This window comes from Oncorhynchus mykiss, chromosome 19 (genome assembly GCF_057628025.1).
Source record: "Oncorhynchus mykiss isolate SJ-2025 chromosome 19, ASM5762802v1, whole genome shotgun sequence".
Lineage (NCBI taxonomy): Eukaryota > Metazoa > Chordata > Actinopteri > Salmoniformes > Salmonidae > Oncorhynchus > Oncorhynchus mykiss.
This window is the reverse complement of record NC_143040.1, coordinates 51885187-51912931: the sequence shown is the minus strand read 5'-3', so window position 1 is coordinate 51912931 and position 27745 is coordinate 51885187. Positions and strand designations below refer to the sequence as shown.

General features: G+C 42.4%; 1 protein-coding gene across 3 annotated transcripts; it reads right to left on the bottom strand.

Annotated features, from left to right (window-relative positions):
• Nucleotides 1-358: 358 nt before the first annotated feature.
• LOC110497923 (intraflagellar transport protein 43 homolog B) lies at nt 359-24672 on the bottom strand. 3 transcript variants are annotated; one of them, XR_005037745.2, is made up of 10 exons: nt 24563-24672; nt 22936-23046; nt 18852-18916; nt 16459-16497; nt 15133-15179; nt 8204-8276; nt 6279-6354; nt 6021-6083; nt 5262-5429; nt 359-4278 (listed from the first exon to the last, which is right to left on the bottom strand). XR_005037745.2 is itself a non-coding variant. In XM_090211340.1 (10 exons), the coding sequence occupies exons 2-10, from the start codon at nt 23747-23749 to the stop codon at nt 5319-5321; spliced, it is 624 nt and encodes a 207-aa protein (XP_090067466.1). In that variant the 5' UTR covers nt 23750-23759; nt 24563-24634; the 3' UTR covers nt 5123-5318. The 3 variants fall into 3 exon arrangements, 2 of the variants coding, with proteins under 2 accessions (XP_090067466.1, XP_036810765.1); XM_090211340.1 differs by lacking the exon at nt 359-4278 and adding an exon at nt 23711-23759 and having other exon boundaries at nt 5123-5429; nt 24563-24634; XM_036954870.2 differs by lacking the exon at nt 359-4278 and having other exon boundaries at nt 5123-5429.
• Nucleotides 24673-27745: the final 3073 nt, after the last annotated feature.

The window sequence follows — 27745 nt, the reverse complement described above, 5'->3', positions numbered from 1 at the left end:
TGTGACAGGCCAGACACGTGGCCCCTGGTGGAACGAGCAGGTCAGTTCCTAATATCCCGTGAGCATTGGCGTGTCTGTCCTCACCCGTCACTCTGTGTGTGAGGGGCCCCGGCTGAAGGCTCTGGCTATCTTCACATCTCCTCATTTTCGTAACACTTTAATTACACATCAGCATATTGCTTTTGGGCCATATGGAAGGCAGATAATGAGACTAGATAAAATGTATAAACTTCTGTCAACACCACAGCATATTAGGGGTAGTTGGAAGCATATTATCTCTATTTCTTCTTCCAATTAGCGCCCTGTATCAAAATACATTAAGACAAACCTGTCATCCCCAAGTAGGAAAAAAAACATGTTTTTAGGAGGCCTTGGTCCATTTTTATTAAAACTGTTTTACTTCCCCTGTTTGTTTTCTTTGCCAGAAAGTGAAAAGTCATTTCCACACAGGGAGTAATTTCCACACAGAGTAATTTCCACACAGGGAGACATTTCCACACAGGGAGTCATTTCTACACAGAGAGTCATTTCCACACAGGGAGTCATTTCCACACAGGGAGTCATTTCCACACAGGGAGTCATTTCTACACAGGGAGTCATTTCCATACAGAGAGTCATTTCCACACAGGGAGTGGTTTCCACACAGGGAGTCAATTCCACACAGGGAGTCATTTCCACACAGGGAGTAATTTTAAAACCCAGATAAAGGACCCAGTAAACTTGCCGTCCTCTCAAGGTTTTACATTTGGACTTAATATATAAGAAAACTTCCATAAAAAATAACCAGTGTAGATTCACATGAGAAACAACTTCTACTAAATAAATACCGGATGAGAACATAACTTTTAGATAAAAACTGATGTAACTTCTGATGAAAGAGCTACAACATTTTATATGAGACCCTGACAAATTATAAGAGTTCAACCTAAGAGTTCTTTATTCCATTGAGCTGCAATAAGGATATCATATTCCACATTAAATACTGGTCAGAGGATCCCACTAAAATAATACCTTGATAAAAAAATCCCCATCCCTCCCCTAAAAAATGATGACCTCAAACAAAATGAGACCTTATCCTCTAAATAGCTCCCTACATTTGATCAGAGGCACACAAATAATTCTCTGCTCACCTCTCCGTGACACTGTGTTCTTCTGGAGCCAAATACATCTACACTGCGAGGAGCTCTAGGAGCAAGGGCCGTCTCTCTTCGTACAAATAACGTATGTGTTACAGATGGTTTGACGTGATTAAATTCTGTGCGCCCAGCTACCGAGAGGTCATTCTGAGCCTTGCTGCAGCATCGGGATATAAGAGAGAGGAAGAGAGATGGAGCGAAAGAGAGAGGGAGGGGGAGCAAGAGAGCGGAAAGAGGAGAGTATGAGGGACAGAGAGAGGTCACTTTGAGGAGCTGGATGCAGGCACATGCCAAACAGCATCTCCTCTCCCTCTCTAATCCCCACTATGATCCACTGGTGTTCTGGCCAATCGTCTGAGACAGGCCACAACCCGTGATCACTGCGGCCTAATCTGGGTCCTCCGCCCGCGAGCCGTCCACCTCAAACGCCAGCAGCCTGGCGCCTGCAGAGGAGTGGCAGGCGCGGCCATCTCCAGAGAGACAGCTAGAGGTTGTCTCTACATGGATGGGCACTTCGCAGCTCTGCGGGGGTGGGAGGAAGGGGCAACACGGCAGCTGCTCAGGGCATATGGGCAGAATTCATTAAGGCTGGCTAAATAAGCCAATTGTGGAGAGACTGTACTGTGTGTGAATGTTGGAGAGAGAGAGTGTGAGGGAAAGAGAGAGATGGAAGAGAGGGAGACCTCTCGTTACAGTAATTCTGAACTCTGGGCATTAACTTTGGTACTTTCCGTTTCTGTAATACCCATGAAGACTGATTTGAAGACTGATTTGAAGACTGATTTGAGGACTGATTTGAGGACTACCAAGTAACTGGCTGAATGGTTATCTATGTGTGACTGGAGATAATTGAGCTGTAAAGATTGTGTGTCCTCCAGGCCTTTGGTGTGTATCCACAAGTGTCATGAGACCGCTCTCCGCTTCAGGTAGAAATACACCTAATCACAGTCTGTAAATGTTAAACCTGTTTCCCCAATAGCCAGTGTGGCTTCGGAGGCCGGCGTCTTTATTCACACACATGAACCAGACTACTCTGAGTGAAGACACATTTCTCTGGCAAGGCATAAACACACACTGACACATACTAAACATGTGTGTGCAAACTATGACTATCTAAGGTATAAATGATTTCTGATATATTAATGGCAGAGGACATGCACCATGAGAACTTCTTAGCTACTAACAATCAGTATTATTTTACACCAGACCAATGCGCAGGCCGATAGGCATGTACAGTGCATTCGAAAAGTATTCATACCCCTTGACTTTTCCCACATTTTCTTACGTTCCCTGCCTTATTCTAAAATGGATTACATTGTATTTCCCCTCATCAATCTACACACAATACCCCATAATGACAAATATGACATTTACATAACTATTCAGACCCTATATCTAGTACTTTGTTGAAGCATCTTTGGCAGCGATTACAGCTTCAAGTTGTTTTGGGTATGACGCTACAAGCTTGGCACACTTGTATTTGGGGAGTTTCTTCCATTCTTCTCAGCAGATCCTCTCAAGCTCTGTCAGGTTGGATGGGGAGGGTCGCTGCACAGCTATTTTCAGGTCTCTCCAGAGATGTTTGATCGTGTTCTAGTCCGGGCTCTGACTGGACCACTCAAGGAGACTTGTCCAGAAGCCACTCCTCCGTTGTCTTGGCTGTGTGCTTCGGGTCGATGTCCTGTTGGCAGGTGAGGTTTTCATCAAGGATCTCTTTGTACTTTGCTCCGTTCATCATTCCCTTAATCCTGACTAGTCTCCCAGTCCCTGCCGCTGAAAAACATCCTAACAGCATGATGCCGCCACCACCATGCTTCCCCATAGGGATGGTGCCAGGTTTCCTCCAGACGCAACGCTTGGCACTCAGGTGAAAGAGTTCAATCTTTGTTTCATCAGACCAGAAAATCTTGTTGCTCATGGTCTGAAAGTCCATTAGCCTTTCGGCAAACTCCAAGCAGGCTGTCATGTGCCTTTTACTGGGGAGTAGCTTTCGTCTGGCTTCTCTACCATAAAGGCCTAATTGGTGGAGTGCTGCAGAGATGGTTGTCCTTACGGAAGGTTCTCCCATCTCCACAGAGGAACTCTGGAGCTCTGTCAGAGTGACCGTCGGGTTTTTGGTCACCTCCCTGACCAAGGCCCTTCTCCCCAGATTGCTCAGTTTGGTCGGGCAGACAGCTCTCGGAAGAGTCTTTGTGGTTCCGAACTTCGTCCATTTAAGAAAAATGATGGCAGCCACTGTGTTCTTGGGGACCTTCAATGCTGCAGAAATGTTTTGGTACCATTCCCAAGTTCTGTGCCTCGACACAATCCTGTCTCTGAGCTCTATGGACAATTCCTTCGACTTCATGGCTTGGTTTTTGCTCTGACATGCACTGTCAACTGTGGGAACTTATATAGACAGGTGTGTGCCTTACCAAATCAAGTCCAATCAATTGAATTTACAACAGGTGGACTCCAATCAAGTTGTAGAAACATCTCAAGGATGATTAATGGAAAGAGGATGTGCAAAGCTGTCATCAAGGCAAAGGGTGGCTACTTTGAAGAATCTCAAATATGAAATATATTTTGATTTGTTTAACACTTTTTTGGTTACTACATGATTCCATGTGTTATTTCATAGTTTTGATGTCTTCACTTTTATTCTACAATGTAGAAAATAGTACAAATAAAGAAAAACCCTTCAATGAGTTGGTATTCTGAAAAATTTGACCGGTAGGGTATGAATTTACGGTTGGATCAGAATGCACTCATTAATATTAGTAGATCAGTCTGTCAGTCACAATTTACCCATGATACATTTAAGCAATAATGCCCGAAGGGGTGTGGTACATGGCCAATATACCATGGCTAAGGGCTGTTCTTAAACACAAGTGCTTGGATACAGTCCAAGTCCATATACCACAAACCCCCAAAGTGCCTTACTGCTATTTAAACTAGTTACCAACGTAATTAGAAGAGTAAAAATAAATGTACCTGTGGTATACGGTCTGATATACCCCAGCTTTCAGCCAATCAGCATTCAGGGCTCAAACCACCCAGTTTATAATATGGTTTTGATATGGCCAATGTCTATGGCCTCGGAGCGCAAGCCTCCTCGTTGACTGCCGGGCCGTGATTGGCCTGTGTCAGTCAGCACGTGGTCCTGTGTGAAGACAAATGTAGTAGTCAGAATGGATCACTAATTAATTAAATAACTCAATTTTTATCAAACTTAAAAAGAATTCACTGTGGGGATCAAACTTGATACTTTTAAACTAATTGTAGAGCCCAAAACGGCTGTCTAAATTATTTTTGTTTGACTGTTCTGGCGATCTTAATTTTTATAGGCTTTCTAGGACAGACCAAGGCTTTTGGCACCACTACGTTGCTACGCAATAGCCAACCAGCAGATCTTGTGACTTTACGCTCCAGACCAGACACAGGTGGCCTGTGTATTATTGCTTCTCCTAAGGCCCTGTGGTTTAGGTTTGATGCATGGTTGTTCTGTAAGTTTGGAGAGAGCATACACCTGGACCCCTCCAGCCTTCTGCTAAGGAGGAAGATGTCTTCCTTACATAATGTATGCTAATCCCCCAGGTGTCAATGGGAAGTGTGTTCAATTCATTTGAGATAATAGTGAAGAAGGGGCTGCTCTTGTCGAAGAGCTGGAAGATAAAGTCAATGGCACAGTCAATAACAATAAGGTTGTGGGCTTTAATGAACAATGTTAATTTGAAGACAATTAAATGGATTTCAGCTTAGCTGATTATCAACCTTGGACTTGTATGGGACTAAGGTTGGAGGGGGGTTGATAGTGCAGGCGGAAGACACAGGGGCATGTTGATCTGTATCAGATCATTTAGAAGGCTTTCTAAAGTAAAGGTGAGTTTGTCATATAGGTAGAGTAATACCATATACGTGTTACTAAACTTCTGTGTTTTAGAGGAATAATTCATTCGGAACCTACCATAAAAAAAATAATAATTCATTTCACAACAAATAAAAAATGTGTTTTGTTAAAATTTATTAGGAAAAAAATACATTTTGCACTTGGAAATAGACATTTGGAATATGAGCAACAATATGAGGCAAGCTACGTATATTTGATGGTCCCTATGTTTCGATGGAGCATTGATATGCACCCACCCAGGTCCCAGAGGAGACATTCTGGTCCACTTTATCCCAACTTGGGGAGGCTTGTCCTCATAACACAGACAGCGGGACCTGCTCCTCCTTCTCTCCTTGATCCCATTCCGTCAGCAGCTCTGAGGACACCTCTGTAAACAGATGATCCCAGTCCCAACCCACGTCCTCCTGAGAGAGAGCGAAAGAGAGAGAGAGAGAGAGACAGAGAGAGAGAGAGAGAGAGAGAGAGAGAGAGAGAGAGAGAGAGAGAGAGAGAGAGAGAGAGAGAGAGAGAGAGAGAGAGAGAGAGAGAGAGAGAGAGAGAGAGAGAGAGACAGAGAGAGAGAGAGAGAGAGAGAGAGAGAGAGAGAGAGAGAGAGAGAGAGAGAGAGAGAGAGAGAGAGAGAGAGGGAGACAGAGAGAGCGAGAGAGAGAGAGAGAGAGAGAGAGAGAGAGACAGAGAGAGAGAGAGAGAGAGAGAGAGAGAGAATATGGGAAAAGAAAGACAAAAAATGGGGGGAAGAAAATATATAGTTTAATAAAGAGTGTGAGAGAAAAGAGGGGAATAAGAAACAGAGAGAGAGGAAGAGACCAGAGGGGGAGAAGGAGAGCAAGAGAGAGGCAAGGGAAGGTGAGAGAAAGAGAATAGAGCTTGTTAATGCACACATCATAAATCTTGATTACCTGGGAGACTGGGAGGCGACCTCCCCTGGTGCTTCAGCAACATCTGGACACCCCCTCACAGGGAACAGCGGCTATATTTACAAAAAACTCACTCACCTCCCTCACCTCCTGCTCTGGAGCTAAAACCTTGGTGAGGAGCTTCAAGTCAATCTCACCGTCCTAGGTAGAGGCATAGACCTTATGAGAACACCAGCTTGCAGAAACACACTCTACAGACAGAGGTCATTTATATTGGATGCATCCTAAAAGGACCTCCTGGAGGAAGAGAGAGGGCTGGGTAATCTAATATAGAGTACAAATAAATAGCCGTTGAAACCTGGCTGTGTGTGTGTGGCCCCATATGAGATGTCTTACCAGGGTCTGAAAGACAGAGTACTTCATGAGGTCATTGTCCAGATCTCTGTATGTCATTACCCGGTTCACCTGGATGCTGGGGAGAAGGACAAACACTATGTAAACAAAAATCCCATCATAAATGTAGCTACCAGTGGAGGCTCCTCAGAGGAGGAAGGGGAGGACCATCCTCCTCAGTGAATTTAATAAAAAATAAAAAGTGAAACACAAATAATGTGTTTATAATAACCAAATAATTGATTAAAACACAGTTTTGCAATGAAGGTCTACACTAGCCTCAATAGCACTGTGTAGGGTAAGCACCTTAATGCAGCTGGAGGACAGCTAGTTTCTGTCCTCCTCTGGGTACATTGACTTCAATACAAAACCTAGGAGGCTCATGATCCTCACCCCCTTAAATAAACTTACACAGTAATTATGACAACTTCCGGAGGGTGTCCTCCAGCCTATCAGAGCTTTTGCAGCATGTACTGACATTTTGTCCATCCAATCAAACGATCAGAGAAATAATCTAGTACTGAAAGCATAAAGCATAATACAGCTAGCTAGGACTGCAGTGTATACCTGAATTTGTCCAATATAAATTCTTGTTTGCAACTATTGGACTAAAGATTACACTCTAGATCAGCTAGATGCAGGCGAGATTGTGCACGGTGGTATTGAATGTGTCAATGTCTGTCACCTTGATTAAGCAAATTTCTCTCAACCTGTGAACCTACATTGTAAACCTTCATTCATAGGCTAGGTTGTAGCAACCTCATGATGGGTTTAGGGAAAATTTGAGTATCATGTAGTAGCCTAAACCTATTGATGTTACACTGAGCTGGGTGAATGGAATGTGAATGACAGTCATCCAATATGCAGTAATTTAAATAAGGCCATGCTCATTCAAAAAAAAACATTCATCCTCCCTCATCTTAAACAGCACCAACCACCACTGGTAGCTGCTATACCAAACATGTACTTGTTGGCATCCTTTTCCTCACTAGCCTGATTAGTGCATGTCTATTGAAATACAGTAAAGTATTCCCTACACTACCTGCAAGATATTACCAGACCAATCTAGAAGCTGTATCATAGTACAGTACAACTTGCAAGTATCACTCTGTGAGACAGATATCTTCTCAGAAGTTTGAGGTAGTGCACACAGGGCATGGAGAGTTCATTAAAGAACAGAGAGATGAGCGCCAAGTGGTAACTGCCTCAAATTGAAACGCAGCTGCTTATCTGTAGTTGGAATTAAGAGGGGGGCTCTGAAAGTGGCGAGGGCCTAGCAGTGCATGCCAGTCCTACTTACTGCACATTACACGCTACATTGCCCCCGCAATGAGTTCAATGTGGATATTATCTCGTACAGAGAGCAGGTCCCAGCCTAATAACCTCCGCCGCTGTCATAGCCGCGCTACATAGCGGACACATGTCGGCGTGTCTCTCACTGCCCTGTAAATCAAAGGGCCCCGTTAGTAAGGGTCCCACTAACCGCCGTGCATAAATCACATCTCAACTGTTATTTCTGCATAAAGGTCCAATATGCCAAGACGCCTTCAATACCATGATGAGAGGAGGCAAAGTAACAGTCAAAGTCACCATCTAAGACCAGTGTATTCTTATCTTTTGCTCTCCTTGATGTTAAGATGTAGGCCAGGTACTGTACATGGTTCTGAAGATGGGTCAGCAACCAGCCAGAGGTATGGCGAATCTGGTAATATATGAACATCTGAACAGCTATCTGGTTACTTATAACAGAGTTATGCAGTCAGAGACAGTATGTGAGACGGTGTGCAGGTGTGTCTGTACTCACTTAAGTGCAAGACTGACCAAAAGGATGTACTTCATCAATCATGAAAATTGAGTGATGGGATGCCATGAATCTACCAGAGTGACTGGAGTCAACTAGAGTGGAGCGTGACATGTTTTTACAGTACCTTGGAGGAGCAGCAACTTGCATGTTAAGGTCTTCCTCTTGTACTTCGTCAAGGTCTGGGATCACCGGTATATCTAAAACACAACATACATCCAGGACATACTGTATCAATATCTTATCAATGTCACACTGTCTATTATTTAGTAATTCAATCTCTACACCTAAAATATTAACTGAGATGCAATAGTGGTTAAACACATTAAAAACTGGACATGGATTACAGAAAAACTAAGATACAGTCTTTGTGTTTGGTATGACAGTTTGTGTGTGTGTAAGCGTGAGTGTCTGGGAGTAAATTGGCACCTGATTTGTCCTCTCCCTCTCTCTCTCTCCCTACATCTTCCATAGAGTTGCCCTGTCACAATAGCCAGGCGGCCATGAATATTCAGGAGAACAGGCGGCAGCTCTTCCTGCTGCGAGAGGGGCGCTGGCCAGGGGCTCCCCGGAAAGAACCCCCCGCTCCCCCAGCATTTTGGCCCTGTCAGCGCCACCCACCCCCAGGACCAGTGGTGGCCGGCAGGCCGACCTCAGTGTCCACTCTGCCACTCGGACAGGGGCGGCGTCAAGCCATGTGCAAGAGTATTTACTGGCGGGCCCATCTGTGTGGGGTCGGAAGTCACGGTGCGGCCTGGCAGGGGCTGCAGTGCCAGGAGCCACTAACCCGCTGCTCAAACAGTGGGAACCCGCTTTAATTGGCAAAACGCAACAGGACAGAGCATGGCTCAGCTCCCAAGAAGGACGGGCAAACTTTCACAGCACATTTCAGATGGACTTTTGTTAGAGTGGGAGATGGGGAGGCGAGCAAGACAGACAGACTGTGATGAATATTGAAATGTTGAAGCCACTTAATCTACTTGTAAAATGAATATGAAATTAATACATTCATTATGCCATGTTATAAACAAACACAACAAAATAGAAATAGATGAACTACAAGTATATTACATAATCTGGGGGAAAGTAGGTCTCCACTACTGACACAACCGAAACCGATCAATTCATACTTTTGCAAACTTTGCAATTACACTCTTAAAAATAAAGGTTCTAATTGGAACCAAATAATGTTCTTCTTAGCGATGCCATAAACCAGAGGAACCATTTTAGGTTCTCGGAAGAACCTTAAATGGGATGGTTCTTTGAAGAACCACACACACACTCAACACCTTACTTTATGCAAATATCTATTAGCATATTTCCCAGGGTGCCTTTTGATTGAATTTTAGAGTTACCAGTACCACCCATGACTGTGTTTGCTAGTGACAGAGACATTGTTTTCACATTCATTTCAGTCCCATGGCCTTCAGGTGAGATCCTAAGTAAATGTGTATATTTCATAAGGCCTTATTTTAAGCTCCTAGTTTTACCCTAATAAAATGGCCTGAAACTCCTAGTTTACAGGCCACATCAGGCCTGCAAGTCACATTATGTTATGCTGGCTTGGAAAGTGACGTGTAATTCCTATTGGAATCCAGTCAGAGTGGGGATATCCATTATTTTGAATATTTATTCACCTGCAACCTGCATTCAGAATGTTCGCCCGGGTTGGGATAAGTAAAATGGGATTAGCTAAAGCATCTAAACTGGAACAACCATTTCATTAACGGATGCAATAAGTCTAAGTAACAGATTGGATTTGTTTAGAAAAGTGTATAGTATGTATATTTGAGTAGCATAAGATTATATTAATCAATCAATGTACAGTACATCCAAAAATTGATATTTAAACAAACAATTCTAAAAATCAATCTGCAAAAGAGTGTGATGGAAAGTTTTATGTTGGTGCTTTTCTATTTACCAATCTCTGTGCTCTGTGTGTACTTTTCTAATAACCGTTTTCTATCTTCATGCAAGTGACTGACTGAGCAAATCCTCACTATCAGTATCTGCAATCTGGCATTACACCCAGACCCTTGTTTTGAGAACAAAATATATTTTCGTTTCAAGGTCTCAGCTTAGAGAGAAGAAGCCTTGTGAGGTATTAGTCGGTCACATGCATAACCCAGTATTGGTCGGTCACTTGAATTAAGCAAACGTTAATGAAAATTATTTTGAATAATGAATAAGCTAAATCATGCAAATATTACTTTCTGTGTAAGTCTACTGTATAAGAGAACTAATGGGACTGCCCCGTTAGAGCTCCTGACAGACATTCACTATGGTGCATCAATGTTATGGAACCTCTCCAGCGTGCTGACAATAAACAATTGGACTTAGAGTGTCCCTGTGTAAGAATTTCCACGACAAGAGCATGCTGGGAAATATGATGATAGCTTGGTTTTGGTTCAACTCTGGTTATTAACACCAACACTGGTGTTCTTTTACACCACTGAGTGTTAATTGAACTCTTTACAGTGTTAATTTAACTCCTGAATCAACACTAGAAATGTTACACTGGCCAATTTGCCATGTGCTATGAAAGAGACATCTGCAGGCTTCAATACATTTCAAGAAACATTTATAATTCGGAAGAACCGTAGATGACACGTCAAGAACCCCCAATTTAACTCAAAGGTTCTTTATCCGGCAAGAGTTCCCCAAGGAATCTTAAGAGCGGAGGATTAATCTTTTTCAGTGTAGAGTTTTTTGCCTGTCAACATCAAAGTCACAGACCTAGTCCTTGTTGCCATGTAACAAGTCTAAATGAACACAAAAGCAGAGACAGAACAACCCACCTGACATCAGAGGATAGGTCTGATTTCCATGTGTTTTGTCTCTTTTTTTCAATACTGGTTTTGGTTGAAGGCAATTGAAAAGGTGATTACTATGTGGTATACAGCTATGAACAGAAATCAGCAAGTTGGAATAACTTATTCAGCAGGTTAGGATAATTAATGTAGCAGGTTAGGTTAGGAAAGTAGGTTAAGGTTAGGACAGTGGTTAGGGTTAGTTCAAATTCTTACATTTTTACAATTTATGTGTCACTTCCATCCGTAGCTATATACCATCTATCCCTAACCGTTGAACAGTGTAGCTACATTTCCTTCTGACTTCTTCCAGTCATACAGTGTGCTAGGTGTCAGTGAATAGGCCGGGAGAAACTAGGGAGCGGTAGGGAGGGTGCAGGGATGTCAGTAATCTCTGAACACAGCAGTGCACCCTGAAGGGAAAGTCAATAGAGGAGCTAAATACAGTAGAGGCCAGGCCAGGAGATGAGAGGCACGATCTGATGGGAGGAAATATTTGTACATCTGTGTCACTATTCCTTCAAAATACTTTTTGGAAAACACACTGGTGGTTGTAAAATAAAGATGCTCTGAGATGTTTAGTCTGTAAGATTCTCATATAACTGTATAAGCAAAGATTTCAGCAATTTTACAAGAAAAATACTCAAAAAGGAAGTTATGTGTTCATAGAATAAGCTAAACGAGAAAAAGTATTAAGGTTCTGAATGTTTCTTCAGTTGAAGGAAACAGGAAACAACCTGGTCAAATCCCATCCACTTTGCACAGATAATAACCCTCATCATCAGTTGATAACACATTCCTTTCTCTTCAAAAAAATTATAATAACAAAAAAATGCCACACTCGGTTAGCCTCTGACAAGATTCATCTGTGTTTCTGATATCCGAATAGAGGCGGGCCGGCTATTTCATATTCATGAGGCCCCGGTGACACTTTGTCCTCTCATTTACAAAGCACAGCGTTCAGCAGAATCCGTCCCCCCCGGACCCCCAATCAAATGTAATGGTCTTAGCACAATGACATCAAAAGCCTCGCCGTCCTGTTCTTTGCAAATAGCTTCTTGGGTTGTTTCCCCCCATCCCATCTCGGCCAATAATGCACTATCAACACTATTTATGAGAGTTCAACGTGGAGCAGTTGGGGGTAGGTTCTCTATATGCAAACTCTGTTATTAAGTGAAAATAGGAACAACATTTTTAAATGAGCTTCCAATTCAACCTATTACTGGAGGTCAAGAGGGGATTAATATGAGCTGCAAACAAGCTAGAGTTTTTCTGAAGGAAAGGTCAACTCCATCAGAAGGAGCTGTCTGTTCCCAGCACTGCTGGCACAAATTACCTGATACATTTCCTCCCTTCCACATACCAGCCTGGACATCTATCAAGGTTGCTTTGTCTGGCGGCGACTGGGCCAAGCCTCTCCTTATCACACGGTCACGGCGAGTTTCCTCGCTGAAGCATGTAAATATCAAAAGGGGATAATTTGCTGTGAATGTAGACATACTGTACTCCCGGCAGGCACGCCTCAGTCAGCGACTTTGGGGAAACGTCTCCACATCACCAGGCAGGCAGGGCTGTTATAATCTAAGCAGCGAGTCAGTGGGATGATTACCTAGGCACGGGACACATTTGAAAGGCTTATGGGACAATATTCAGCAGATCACTGAGAGAAAGAGAGATGAGAAAGAGAGAGAGATAGGAGAAAGAGGGAAAGAGATGAAAGAGGAGACAGAGAGGAGAGAGAGTAATGAGAAAGAAAGATAGGAGAGAGATGATAAAGAGAGAGGAGAGATGAGAAAGAGAGGAGAGAGAGGAGAAAGAGAGAGGAGAGAGAGGAGAAAGAGAGAGGAGAGAGAGGAGAAAGAGAGGAGAGAGGAGAAAGAGAGAGAAGAGAGGAGAAAGAGAGAGGAGAGAGAGGAGAAACAAAAAGGGGGGAGATGAGAAAGAGAGAGAGAGAGAGAGAGGAGAGAGATGAAAAAGAGAGAGGAGAGAGATAAGAAAGAGAGAGAGGAGAGAGATGAGAGAGAAGAGAGAGAGAGAGAAAGAAAGAGGGGGGGAGAGAGATGAGAAAGAGAGAAATTAAATAGGGAGGGGGGGAGAAATAAACAGATTTAGCACAGATGAGTGTGTTTGTAATGGCAGTTCTCTGTAATGTAACTGGCAGGGGACTGAAGGCCGGCCGAGGGGAAGAGGGGGACAAGGGGGCAGGGTCTAGCCCTCTCTCTCTCTGCCTCTAGCCAGTGGACATATGGGATAGGGTAGGAGACATAATCAAGATCGGAGGGGCTATCTCACTAACCCTCAGCACTGCAATTTCCACTGCCCCTGCCTTCGGCACTGTATTAAGAGGTCTCCCTCCACTGAGGAATTATCTTTCCAGCTGCATTTACTGGGTAAGAAGCATGCCACTGGGGTCTCCACACAACTGACCCTTTCAGCCACTGCGTGCGTGTGTGTGTGTGTGGTATGTGTGTGTGTGTGTGTGTGTGTGTGTGTGTGTGTGTGTGTGTGTGTGTGTGTGTGTGTGGTATGTGTGTGTGTGTGTGTGTGTGTGTGTGTGTGTGTGTGTGTGTGTGTGTGTGTGTGTGTGTGGTATGTGTGTGTGTGTGTGTGTGTGTGTGTGTGTGTGTGTGTGTGTGTGTGTGTGTGTGTGTGTGTGTGTGTGTGTGTGTGTGTGTGGTATGTGTGTGTGTGTGTGTGTGTGTGTGTGTGTGTGTGACTGTGAATGTGTGTGGTATGTGTGTGTGTGTGTGTGTGTGTGTGTGTGTGTGTGTGTGTGTGTGTGTGTGTGTGTGTGTGTGTGTGACTGTGAATGTGTGTGGTATAGCAACTTAAAAGTGGTGTCAAAAACAGTATGTTTACGGCCATTTGTTAAAATAAAAAATATCATAAACAGAAGAAAAATGAAAAATGCTTTGTAAAAACAAATTGGCCATAAAACTATAAGAGGATATACCCTTCAGAATGTAAATGGGGAGACAAAATATGGAAGTGCCTTTGAACGGGGTATGGCAATAGGTGTCAGGCGCACCGGTTTGTGTCAAGAACTGCAACACTGCTGGGTTTTTCATGCTCTACAGTTTCCTGTGTGTATCAAGAGCGGGCCAACCAGCCAACTTGACACAACTGTGGGATGCATTGGTGTCAACATGGGCCAGCATCCCTGTGGAACGCTTTTGATACCTTGTAGAGTCCATGACCCGACGAATTGACGCTGTTCTGTGGGCAACAAATGTGTGTGTGTGTGGGGGGGGTCTTAGGAAGATGTTCCTAATGTTTGGTAAGCTCAATGTACAACGTTTACATTATTTTCTCAATCTAATTCCAGTAATGTAGTTCATAACATCAAACATAGAACAATCTAAAAGATGAAACATGTAAATACATTTTGAATAGTATTTTAAGAATCTAAATAGACAGAAAAAGGCTATATGTGTTTCATTTATTTAGCGATGTGTGAGAGTAGTAACTACAGCTGCAGACACAGTGCTTCTGTTCCTCATCAATATGTCAGCTTGATACCTCAGAGACAACCTCCTTATCCAATGCCAGGCAGCCTGGCCATTGTCATTGGTATGTATATGTATAACTCCTTAGTGTTCTAACAGGGAATCACAACTCCTATCTTTGCTAAGGCAATTTCACCCTTATTTCCCCTGCTGCTTTGCTCTGAAAAATGGAACAATTATCCCAGGCTGTGCTTTGCTGAAATGTCCTCCATCTATCCTGACATTGTTTGTGATGCGGAGAGCCGGACCCTGAGGTGACCGCTGGATCCATGCTCTGCAACACCTGCCGCGGTGTGTGTGTGTGTGTGAGAAGACGTGTGTGTGTGAAAAGCTCAAAGGGGACAGCCACTTAAATCCTGCCACACTTCAGCCAATGAATAGGGGAATGAATTTAGTGAATACTGTATTTGAGGTCTGTTATGGACTTTGCGTAATGTGATTGAATGAGGAGGATTACCAGTGATCCTCTAGTTCTAACTGAACATATTCACCTGTGATTTTCATCTATAAACGATTGTGTGCTCTGGTTAGTTATGGGGCATCTCTCAGTAGCTGGTCTAAACAGAGTTCTTATGAAGGATTCATCAATAGCACTGACAAGAAATATGTAGTGTCAGAGAGCGCGATGAGAGGTTACTATATGCTCTATTTCCAGTGGATGAATGTGCTGCAGAGGGACTGGAGGACTCAGCTCTGCCCTCCAGAAGAGACGCAGGACTGGGATGCAAGGGTGCTCTCACCTCCTTCATCATCCGAGCCCTGGGGGGTTTGTGGTCGCAGGCGTCGACTGCAGAAACAGGAAGTGGGAGAGTATGAATTATTGAAAGCATTCAGCGGTGAGGTCATCAGAGGGAGCCAGACTTGGATTGGGCTGTTGTGCTTTGATGATGGGCCTGTTTCTGTGGGCTGAGCGAGGCTCTAGATCAGCCTGATAGGAGGCTTGCTCTGCCTGTCTGTCTGCTGCAGGCTGACTGGGACTGTGTCTACAACACAGCAGCAGATGCAGCCAAAAGGCTCCGCAGCCACAGCAGCATCGGTGGGACTGTCACTGTGAGCAGCCCAGGGCTTCAGCTACTTCAACAGTATCCCTCCAAGAACCAGGGATTTTTCTGCCATTGAAATCCTTGGGCGGGCCACCTAAGCGTTTTTTCGGGTTGCCTAAGTCCAAATAGTGTAAAAAACTAAAATAGGATGGAAAAACATTTTCAAAAGATAATGGACCTATATATTTTTTTATCAAATAATCTATGAGAACTAACAATCACCTAAATAAAAACTAGACATTCAGGGAGAATTGAAAATTCCAAAAATGAATTTAGCAGTATAGATTTCATTATTATGTTTGAGCAAAATAACACAGCATTAGCCATGGCAAAATACATACAATTGCAGGAAATTAGCTTTATAACTGCAACATTTTCTCTTAGCTGCATGGAGAAATTTGTCAAAATTTAGGAAATTGGCTTAACATTTTCTCTATTCTGTCACGCCCACCACTGAAGCCCCGTTCTGATCCAGAAAAAAACCCTGAGAATTAATCAAAACTAACACAGCGGGGGCAGTAAATAACTGTTACTGAGATGGGCTGGTGGTGAAAAGAGCATATATCAAGGGACTATTTTAAAGTGCTGCCTGTGTTTCTGTCAAAGCTGCATCTCAACACCACTATTTAAGCAAGGGGCTCCAGCAATGATGAGTAAAACACAACATGTTCTCTCGTCTCCTTCCATGTCACTACTGTCTATTCAATGCCTATTATGAACGTTGGAAACGTGGAACAACTAAAATTACAGGCTAACTTGGCTCCCAACAACAATACAAGTGATGACAACTCAGTCACGCAGGCTTTTTAAGTGATTGTTCTTGGAAGGCGAGGATTAGTTGCAACCAAGGACAATCTCAAAGTACAGCAATTTCCACATCAGAGCATTGGGTATAAACAAACATTTAAATCGGCCTAATTTTGCTCCTGTGTTTTAAAACAATTTTTTTTACAAAAGTAATTTAATTTCATCAACAACTGAGGGAAAAAATCTGAGTAAAAATACGAGACTGAGAAAACGTACTCTTCCACGTCCTGCACCATGGCAGGTCTTCTTCCAGACCTAAGGGGGGAAAAAGATCATTGTTAAGATTTTGCAACAAAGGAATACAGAGAAAATACTTTTGTGCCACAAAAATAAAAGGACTAGAATCAATTCAATTTTAATAAAACAAAACCATTACCAATTATATTATTGAACAGTTCTTCTCTTTCTATTTGTAAGATCCATCTTTAAAAACCACTGCTGGTTTCGGATGTAGGCTAGTTATTCTGTCTGATTTGAGCCTCATAGGGCCTAGGTCAGGGGTACAAGTACTAACTGAGAAGGTACGGTCACACAAATTTCCTAGGTGACAAAGGTCCGAATGGATATTGTCATTCATCTGCGTAGTAACAAACCCCCACCTCGCAACCCATGCAATCCCAAACTGTTCACACCCCCACTTGTTGGCGGAGGAAACATTGAGCAGTTGAAATGGTCATTTCCTGCAATTCTACAAATGTTGCCATGTCTTATGTGTGTTGTAATGATACCAAGGGCCCGCGGTCCACCTATTGTGTTCTCTGTTGTCCGTCTCTCTGAGCCCTCAGCCTCGTTCCCCGCTGGACCACGGGGTTATTTTCAGACTCCTCTCTCACACAACCCTGCTTGACTGTGACACCGCATGCCACGCCCTACACACTCTGACCAAATCACTGTCTTTTCACACATTCTCACCGCAACACACTATTCTTAGCATAACACTGTTTCACACCAGAGAACGAGGGAGATAATATTAAACAAAACCCGGCTACTGTCCAATAAACTCATCTTAACAGCATTAGAAAAGCAAATCAGTTATTACATTCTTGAACCTTTAGACCAAGACAGTCTAGGTATGTTTGGCTGTGAAAACAACTTATATAAAGTTTCATTAGATATGAGTGTTTCTGGGATTCTTTTGGGGAGGAGATGCATGTCACATTCTGCAGGTTCTCCTGGTTGAGGAGTGCCCCCTACTGGTATTAAAGAAATCACATACTGTAATTTTCTCTGGACTGAAAAAACATTTTCTTATTGTTTTTCATTACTGTGTATCAATAACCTGAATAAGAAATGTAATGACATTTAGTATGGTTATAAATGATACTTTATAAATGATATATTCACTCATCTCTGGAGGCTCTGGAGTATGCCATGATGGTCAGTGAGACAGATCAGAGGGCAGGGCTGAGGGAGCCCACCTTGCTGCCCTTGGACTGTGTCCTGTCCTGTGTGCCTGGCACCGGGGGCGGGGCTGGCGACACTTAAGACACATTACAGGCCCCTTGATTAAGACTCATGTAGGCTGAAGCGATAGACATGGTAAAACTGTCTGGAAAAAGTTGTTAGGGATAAAATATATTGTGACAACCCGGCTTCAAAGGTTCATCAATAAACTGACAGATCATTTAGTGTCAATTAGGAGTGATAGATCGACAAATCCTGGGATTCCTGCGCTGGGATTAGTGGGAGGAGGGCAGCAGTGATTGAGCATGAGGGGTGACATTGAAGGGAAAAGTCCTTGCCGGTTCCAGGGGGGGCCATTACTTACTTTGTTTCAGAGAGGATCAATGCACGTGAGAAACCCTTAACACCTCCTGTATTCCAATCTCTCTGAACGCAGGAATCAAGACAAGTTACACTAACACAAGGAAGCGACACCCTGACCTTCCCAGAGTGAGAAAAATATATTTAATTTGCTGTTCTCTTTACATGCACTATCGGCACAGAAAACCATGCAAATAAACCCAATTGAATCGTCTTGTTCACTTCAATGTATGGATTTATGCATCTCCCCAGCTCTCCTCCCAACAGAGACTGGAGTAGAGTGGTAGATGGAGCCATCTGGAAGAGTGGAGAGCCAGTTCCACAGTCTGACTACAGTCACACTGACATCACATAGGGAGACGTACAGTAATTTAAATGTGTTCTATTGGGGGGAAATTATTTTGTTCCAGACATTCCATCTGTCTGTGGTATGAAATATTCATACATTCATTGTACAGAGATTTTAATGAATTCACAACGGCATGTGTGCCTTTAAAGGCGAGCGTGCTTTAGTTAGACAGCCATCGTAAGAGGTGATGAAGTGGCCTAAGCCCTGTGATGAAGTGGATAGCTGACTAACAGTGCCCTCCTGTGGCTGATACATGAACCATGTCAATTATTGGATCCCGCGCTGATGAAGATGAATGTGGAGTTCACTGCTCAGAGAGACTCCCTGGAACATTGTTGATTCAGAGCAAAACGTGTAAAGAACTTGCACTGATAAATATCCTATTCTCTGTCTACAGCACGAGAGATCATTAGTAACAAAATAATGCATGTTGGAGACTGTGAGGTAGATACCTAGAGGCTGGAAATACAATTTGTTGAGAGAAGGAGATACTCACTTGGCTGATCCAGAAGTCTCTTCAGCCCATCCGCCCTGCCTGCGGGCTGGTTTAGGAGGGGGTCCCTGAGGTGAGAGAGATCATTAATGACAGGCATAACAATGGTCTGACAAGACAACTCCTTTAAACTATTAAATTCTACACTTAGGTTGAAAACATACAGGAGGAGGAAAATGTGCAAAATTTTGAGTCCAAAATAGCAAGTATGTTGTGGCATGTCATGGTCTCTAAATCTATGTGAAAATAATACTTTATATCAAGCTTAACAAGAAAGAAAAATACAAGTATGCACCCATGCACAAACATATTTCCAAAACGGAGCAGACCTATTAAGTTCAGATGAGTCAACAGGAGGCTCTGATGTTAAAAAACACAAACCACTCATGGAACTGAATTTGTGAGGTGTAAACTACAACAGCCCAAGTAACGCTTAGTTTCCCATATCACTGGGGAAAGCCTACTTTATCTATTCTTCTCTTCAGTGTTCTGGTAATATATGTTTGCTGCACTATACCATCCTACAGATGGCTGCACATTTCTAGCAATGAATGACATAGCTTCTCACTTAGGAATGGCATGCACGACATATTGCTGTTGTTTATTATGGTTTTAACTGCTGTCCAATCACAGAGCCTGAACATATGGAGCAGAGTGTGGGAACTGCCACACAGAGGACTGCCCGGGGGCCACGAGCCTGACCTAAAATAGCTTCACAGGAAAAAATGACCCTCTCCCTCTCATTCTTCGATTCTGAAAATAGTACTGAAAATAGTCAATTGAGTTTGGATTGTGGTCCTGAGACCGGAGCCCGGGGAGTCAGGGACCAGCACTTGAATGAAAGAATTCCTCAGAGCACACAAGGGTGGGCAGCAGACAAATTAATTTGGAGAAAAAAAGCACAACACTCTCATTACCAAATTGGGTCTGCAAAAGACACAGTGGCCAGGAGGAATTTCTTTGTTGCGCCATGAAAGAGGAAATCAATTATTCATGGCTGGTTCCTTCACCAAACCCATTTATAAATGTGAATGTCAGCATCTAGAGAGGGAGGTGGAGGCTGCTGGTGTTAAGCTGGAAGGTTGAGGATGAATAAGTAATTTCATGAAATTAGTAAACAATGGGATTTTAACAAGAACAAGGGAGGCCAAATTAATAATAAAAGTGGTAGCTCATCGATACTGTTCAATTCCTCAGGGTAAAACCCGCTTTTACAGTCTGCTACCTAAAAGGATAACTTTTTTTATGTTTCACTATTTTTATTTTATGAAATTCGCTTAGGAGGATGGTCCTCCCCTCCCTCCTCTGAGGAGCCTCCACTGTAGCTAAAAATGCCATGTTTTCAATGAACCTCCCTCGTTGGGTGAGGATGATAAAAGTATATGAAATATATTTACGTGCCCAAATAATTGATTAACACACCCTGTTTTGCAATGAAGGGCTACAGTAGCCTCAACAGCACTCTGTAGGGTAGCACCATGATGTAGCCGGAGGACAGCTAGTTTCCATCCTCCTCTGGGTACATTGACATCAACACAAAACCAAGGAGGCTCATGGTCCTCACCCGCTTCAACAGACTTACAGAGTAATTCTGACATCTTCTGGAGGACATCCTCCAACCTATCAGACCTCTTGCAGCATGAACTGACATGTTGTCCACCCAACCAAAGGATCAGAGAATTAATCTAGAATTAAACGCATAAGCTACAGCTAGCTAGCACTGCAGTTCATAAAAAGGGGTGAGTAGTTGACTCAAAGAGAGAGAAAGACAATAGTTGAACAAATTAATGTATTTAATGCAGCTAGCTAGTTTAGCCTACTCAAACACCCGGCTCAAACAGAGAGGGATGCTATATTAGCTAGCTGGCTATGGCGATACAACACTGGAACTCTTCCAAGTCAATGTAAACTTTTGGTTTTAATAATTTATTGCCACAGAGGCCCTGCCGGTGAAACTGCTAAACTGCTTGCTGACTGTACACAGTACTGCATGTTTGTAGTGGGTATACTAATACATTAGTTCCTCGTAACTATGTTGACTAGGTATGATGTTAGCTAATATGGTGACAATGGTGTAGGCTGTGTGTAACAGTTAGCGGTTATGATATGAATGTTTTGCTTGGAATGTTTTTTTCACCTGGTCACAGACAGCTGATGTGTTATGCACTGAAGTCCACAAGCTATGGGAAAACATGAGAGGAGGGGAGCGCGTAGAAGTGAGAAGGAATTCTACAAAGAGCAAAATTTTCATGCTGTTTGTATGTGACTGCTATGAAAGTGAACAGTGTTTTTGCGTGTGATCAGGGGTGTATTCATTCCGCCAATTCTGTTGAAAATGTTTTATAAATGGAAGTAAACTGAACGAAATTCTCTCATTTGCAACTGTTGAACTAAGGATTACACCCTAAATCAGCTAGATGCAGGCAAGAGTGTGCAAGGCAGTATTGAATGTGTCACTGTCTGCCACCTTGATCACTCACATTTTTACACTTTCACTCATAGGCTAGGTTATGGCAACCTCATGATAGGTATAGGAAAAATGTGAGCATCATGTAGTAGCCTAAATCTATTGATGTTACATTGAGCTGGGTGAATAGAATATGCTGTAATCGAAATAAGGCCATGCTCATAAAAAAAAAACGTCTTTCCTCATCTTAAATGTCACCGACCACCACTGTTCCACTAGACTGTATGACCATATATGAACTTTACAGTTATAGTAGAATAGTGGCAGTGGGGTGTATTTAGGCAATAATGTCATCATAGTGAAGGGTTAGGCTACATATTTTATATTCTAGACCTTTCTGAAAGTCCAAGCAGTAGACCCTTGTGGTGGACAAACTCAGACTAACAGCCCATGAATGCAGTTCAGCCTTTGTTAAAAAGGATGTCAAGAATGTGACCAATCAGTGGGTATTTATAGGAAAAGCAGACCAGGGCTGATAAACAAATCTACTAAGTCGCACGCCACTGGGAGAAAAAAAATGCATTTCATGTGCACGTCAGGTCACTAGGGGCGCGAGAATCCTGATTCTACATTAGGGAAGTTGGCCTAATTTGGGAAGATTACTGCAAAAGCATAGCTGGAATTCCTGGTCAAGGAATGTTGGGTGGCTTACAGTTTGCCACTTCTAGGGACAAGCAAGACCTCCATACCATGAATGCCAATGCTTTGGAATAAAGTGGTTGACATTGTCATACGTCATTTCCAATTTGACTTTGAAAGCAATTATGCCTGTAATCACTTTCTGTGTGTCAGTGGGAGATGAGGGTCCAGGAGCAAAGGCTGGTATGAATCAGCATGGATCAATACAGTCGAGCAGTAGACCTTTAGCCTCTCCCCACACAGCACTGAAAATCAGACTAACTAAAGACGATCCTCTCTCTTCATAACAGGGGTAGTTATAGAATGGGCAATGTTGTACCAAAGCAAACAGCATAAGCCCACTTAAAAAATAACACCTAGACCCTGCTCCTTCGGTTTCATATCTGAAGGAAATGGGTAGGTGGGCTTTGCCAAAAAAAAGAACATTCAAGACCACCAGGTATGTAGGACAACTTTTAAGTCAAAAAAAGTGCATGGTCCACTTCAAACATATTTGACATAAAAGGAGCAGCATCCATAGAAACTACTGTAATGTAATAACCCTACAACTATAAAGCAGAATAAAGCAGTGCATCCCTTGAATACAACACAAAGTAACTTTATACCACAATGTGAGGTATTCAGAATAGAAGTGACAGCTGAGTAGGTATATAAAATGTCTACATTAAAATCGTATGTGTATTGATTTGAGTATGTAGTCTACTGTACACTATGAGGGTATACTGTATGTTATTGGGGTATAAAGTTTCTCTGCAGGGTTTGAAAAGGAATACTGCCAAGACATGCCATATCATTACTTAGGTGTCCTCATACAATACCTCTTCCACGTCCTTGGTTCATGCATAAGAAATGATTCACACGTATTCAGATTGAGTGTATGCAGTGAAGTTAACGGCCATGACATAATATATGATATTGGGTTTCAGGTAAATACAAATGCATTACAAGCAGCACTGATAATCAATCACAAATCATAGCTACCTCTCCCATCGATGTAGAAGAAGAGGATTTCCTGACGTGTCGAGGCTCCTCCAGAGATGTTTGCTCTGCAGCCTGTCGAGTACGTTGACCCCGTCGACCCAACTTTGCAACCTGAAAATCATATTTCAAGTCGATGAAAAGGATCTTAAAATGACACGAACACGTCGTAAACCCTCAAGCATTAGCTAGGAATTGACTTTTTGAGATAAAATTGCTGGCTTTATGGTAACCCAAGAATTTACTCTTAAGGAGTAGGGATTTACACATACCCACTCTCAATTGTGATACGGTTCTAGAAACATAAAGCCCTTTACTTTCAGCGGCAGGTATCCTAGCGGTTAAGAGCGTTGGGCCAGTAAGCCAAAGGTTTCTGGTTCGAATACCCTAGCCTACTAGGTGAAAAATCTGTCAATGTGCCCTTGAGCAAGGTAACCCTAATTGTGAGTCGCTCTGGATAAGCACTTCTGCTAAATTACAAAAAAAAAAAAAAAAAAAAAAAAAAAAAGATGTTAAATGTCTTTCATATCACATCAAAATGATGTTTTACCACATTTTTGGCAGCCTTATTCTGTTACAAGGAGAATGCTAGCCCATGATTATGACTCTCAGTTCCATTACATTACACATAAGAGTCATTGGACAAAGGCATATTCTGTAGTGGGTCTGAACATTGCCACGCATTGCTTGAGCTATGGTTTTGGAAGCATAAGGACCTTATCTTTCATATGTTTGAGAAATAATTTTCAAAAAACAAAAAGGTTAAATTGATACACACCTTTATTGAGTTAGGGTTCCCATAGGGCCATATTTCCATGTTACAGCCGCTTGTTTACAGAAAACAGACAGAAGACAGAGTGGACTGAATACTTGTGCTAATTAGCTATCTGAAGAAAAACCCCACACAGGTATTGTCACTGAAAAATACTGTAAACCGGTTAAACAGTGTACAGTAAGTGTGTATTTTGCATTTCTGAAACGCTTTTGATGTGATTTGAAAGTAGAGGGATGTATGTTTCTAAACCGCAATTGATAATCATTTCACGTGTAGATGGAGTATTTGGGTGTTTTGGCTTCCAGAGCCAATTCGACTTTTAAACAGAACATGTCGTCCTTGGACTAAGGAGTAAAGCAACGTTAGGCTCCTTTAGTCCTTTTGAGCATGCTAGATCATTAGCACTGGTGGTACAGTAGCCTCTGTCTTCCATACACACCACACGCTGTAACATGGAGATATGGCCGTGTGGAAACACAATAACCCTAACCATAATAAAGGTGTGTATCAATTTAAAATTTGAAAATTATCGCTGATATATAAAATAAGGTCCTTATCCTTCCGTCAGGGCTCTTAACCACATTTCGCCAGAAGAAGATAGCTACTGTACCTTCATCAATTGTGCTAAATGTAGTTAGCTAGCGTCTGACTATGAATAGGGTAGGGTTAGCTTTATGGTCGTTACTTTTTTATGCTTACTAATAATAGCTAGCTGCATGGAAAAGCAAAGGCACATAATCATGGACAACAGAAAGATCGCAAGGAAGTTCAAGGTTTGCCATGTCATCCCAAACATTGCTAGCTACTTCTGTAAATACTCTGTATGCATACAAGTTGAAAGCGTAAATCACTCACATTCTTTACAACTCCACTGTCTCCGAGTTTAAGATGATCGTCCATTTTTTCTTGCGTTGACAGCTACTTCCTGGAGACCCGGAGCGTCACACAGCAACCATCTCCATGGTGACAACAAATGGGGGGGGCTGGTGTTTGGTCCATGCTCGAGAGGCAGAGCGGTCTGGTAATAGCACAACTGGCCTTAAACATAGATATTACAAAAAAACAATAATCTTCATTTGAGCCAAAGCTCGCACAGTCGTGAAAATAGCCTGTATTTAACTCTGTTATTATTAGCCTTACATGCCCCGTAGTCAAGGTTCGGTATAGCTCATGTGATAGTTTATTTTTGTTAGTCAATGGTTAGTTGGGTGCATGCCAGCAACTGGACTGGAGGTCCAGTATTGTTTACTAGGATCTTGCTGGTAGATGTTGATTTAAGCCCACTGGAACTGGCCGTATATAGAGATGCTGATATGGAGCCTCACCCTGGAACTACACCAAATATTTCATACCGGTATGTTCATGTCATTCATGACCTAAAACATCATGCTCGATCAATTTTAGTGGTAGCGATTTCTGCAATTAAAGATTTCGCTAGTCCCTAGGGAAGCATGCTTGGTGTAGTTTTACAATAAAAGCGACATTACTGAAATGATATTGTATAAATCATTGGAGAAACAACTTTAACAAAATTGAAGGACATAGGAACTTGTTGGACATATGAGTTATTGCCTCAGACCCAATAACTCAAACTCTCAGCATACAGGCTAATACAGGTTTATCAGAATCACCTTTATTCGCAAAGTACATTTACAAATACCCATAATTTTCCTTAGTGAGAAGGTGCTGCCAGCAATAGACAATATACAAACAGACATCATACAGATGTCATACAGAATATACAATAGGCCTATCAGAACAGTAAACATACAATTCTTGAGACAAGGCTAGTTACAGTGGGAATATACAATTTATAGAGGGGAGGGGATATATATATATATATATATACACAGAGGGAGGGATGCTGCTATGGCATCCCTACCCCATTTTTCATCTTGCCCATTCACTCTCTGAATGGCACGCATAGACAATCCATGTCTCAATTGTCTCAAAGCTTAAAAAACATTTTTTTAACCTGTCTCCTCCACTTCATCTACACTAATCTAAGTGGATTTAACAAGTGACATTGGTAAAGGATCATAGCTTTCACTTGGATTCACATGGTAAGTCTATGTCATGGAAAGAGTAGGTGTTTTAATGTTTTGTAAATTCAGTGTACAGTAGGCCTAAGGTGTTCTTAATGTTTTGTATACTCAGTGTAGGGCTACAGTGCTGTGCTGATGTGTTGGGGAGAGTGGGGTAAGTTGAGCAATTTGTTACATTTAGCATCACCCTGTCAAGGGAAATATAGTATTATTTCTAACAAAGATATCTTCATGTATTTCAGGATGTTGTGCATCCATGGAAATAATCAGAATTCATGTAAATATTACAGTTTCGAAACACATAGCATGTCCAAAAAAAGAAGTTTCTTGGCACCACCCGGGTATGGGGTAAGTTGAGCCGCGGGACAGTGTAAGTTAAGCCGCCTACAAATTTCTATATTGAATTAGTTTTATAAAGGTAGTGCTAAAATGTATCTTTGTTTCCCAAATTCGACACAATCACAATCGTATTTTGTATTTTAATCATTTTAAGCATCTTTTAAAACAGGCTTAACATCTAACAAGCACTTTTCACATAGGCCCTGTTGTTAGCTCATATGTAGCGGTAATTCCTTGCATTATGCCTGGGGGAAAAAAACACTTCAACTTGCTCAACCATTGGCTCAAGTTACCCCATGGACATTGGCTCAAGTTAACCCATGGACATTGGCTCAAGTTACCCCATGGACATTGGCTCAAGTTAACCCATGGACATTGGCTCAAGTTAACCCATGGACATTGGCTCAAGTTAACCCATGGACATTGGCTCAAGTTAACCCATGGACATTGGCTCAAGTTACCCCATGGACATTGGCTCAAGTTAACCCATGGACATTGGCTCAAGTTACACCATTGGACATTTGCTCGACTTGCCTCAAGGCAAACATTTAGAGTATATTAGCCCACACAGCTGCAAGGATGCACTTTATTTCTCAGTTTAGGACCTCATATTGAAATTTATAGAGACCGCAACTGATGTTTAGAACAATCTTAAAATGATTTACTTTGGTTTAGATACAAGCACCGTGAAACATCTAACACAATAAATTCATTAGACTTGGCGAAAATCATTTTTCTGGAACTAAGTTGTTTACCACTTTTTCCATGTGGTTCCTTTCTTCACAGGCTCCAGGAAATGATGATCTATTCCTAAATATTTGTTCAAATTATACATTTTGCGTATGGTTTCCTAGAAACAAGGGTGGCTCAATTTACCCCACTCTCTCCTACATAGTGCAAACGCAGTATAGTGTAGATTAGTATTTGAGGTCACTGATGACAAGGTGCAGTAATCGGCCCAATGCAAAGTCACTTAATCCCTATGAGCCCAATGGCCGGTTGATGAGGGCCACAGCATGGGGGAAGAAACTGTTCAGGTGGCGGGTGTTTTTGGTCACGATTGTCCGGGGTGGGCAGGGTCAGTGATTATCTTACCTGCACACTTCCTTGTCCTGGAGGTGTGCAGGTCCTAGATGTAGGGCAGGTGACAGCCAATGACCTTCTCTGCAGTTGGCCCTTGTAGGGGGCAGACGCAGACACAAACCAGACTGTGAGGTGAGAATGGACCCAATGATGGATGTGTAGAACCAAACCAGAATTGTCAGAGAGAGTTTGAGTTTTCTCACCTGGTGCAGATAGTACAATAAAGGTATGCAGATAGTATGAAAAGGGTATAACACATGCAACAGACATATCTCCACTTCCGCACCAACTGAACCTCAAGTATTTCATATTTATTAGGATCCCCAATTAGCTACTACCAAGGTCCAAAAAGTAAACAACACAACAAGTAAAATGCATTATATACATAAATATACATAGCACTACATTTACATTACGATTTAGCCATTCAGCAGACGCTCCCATCCAGAGCGACCTACAGAGTGGATTCATCTTAAGATAGCAAGGCTAAGACAACTACATATCACAGTCGCATCCCAACCACGTATCACGTACATAATACAATACAAAATGCATACAAATGTCTGTGTCT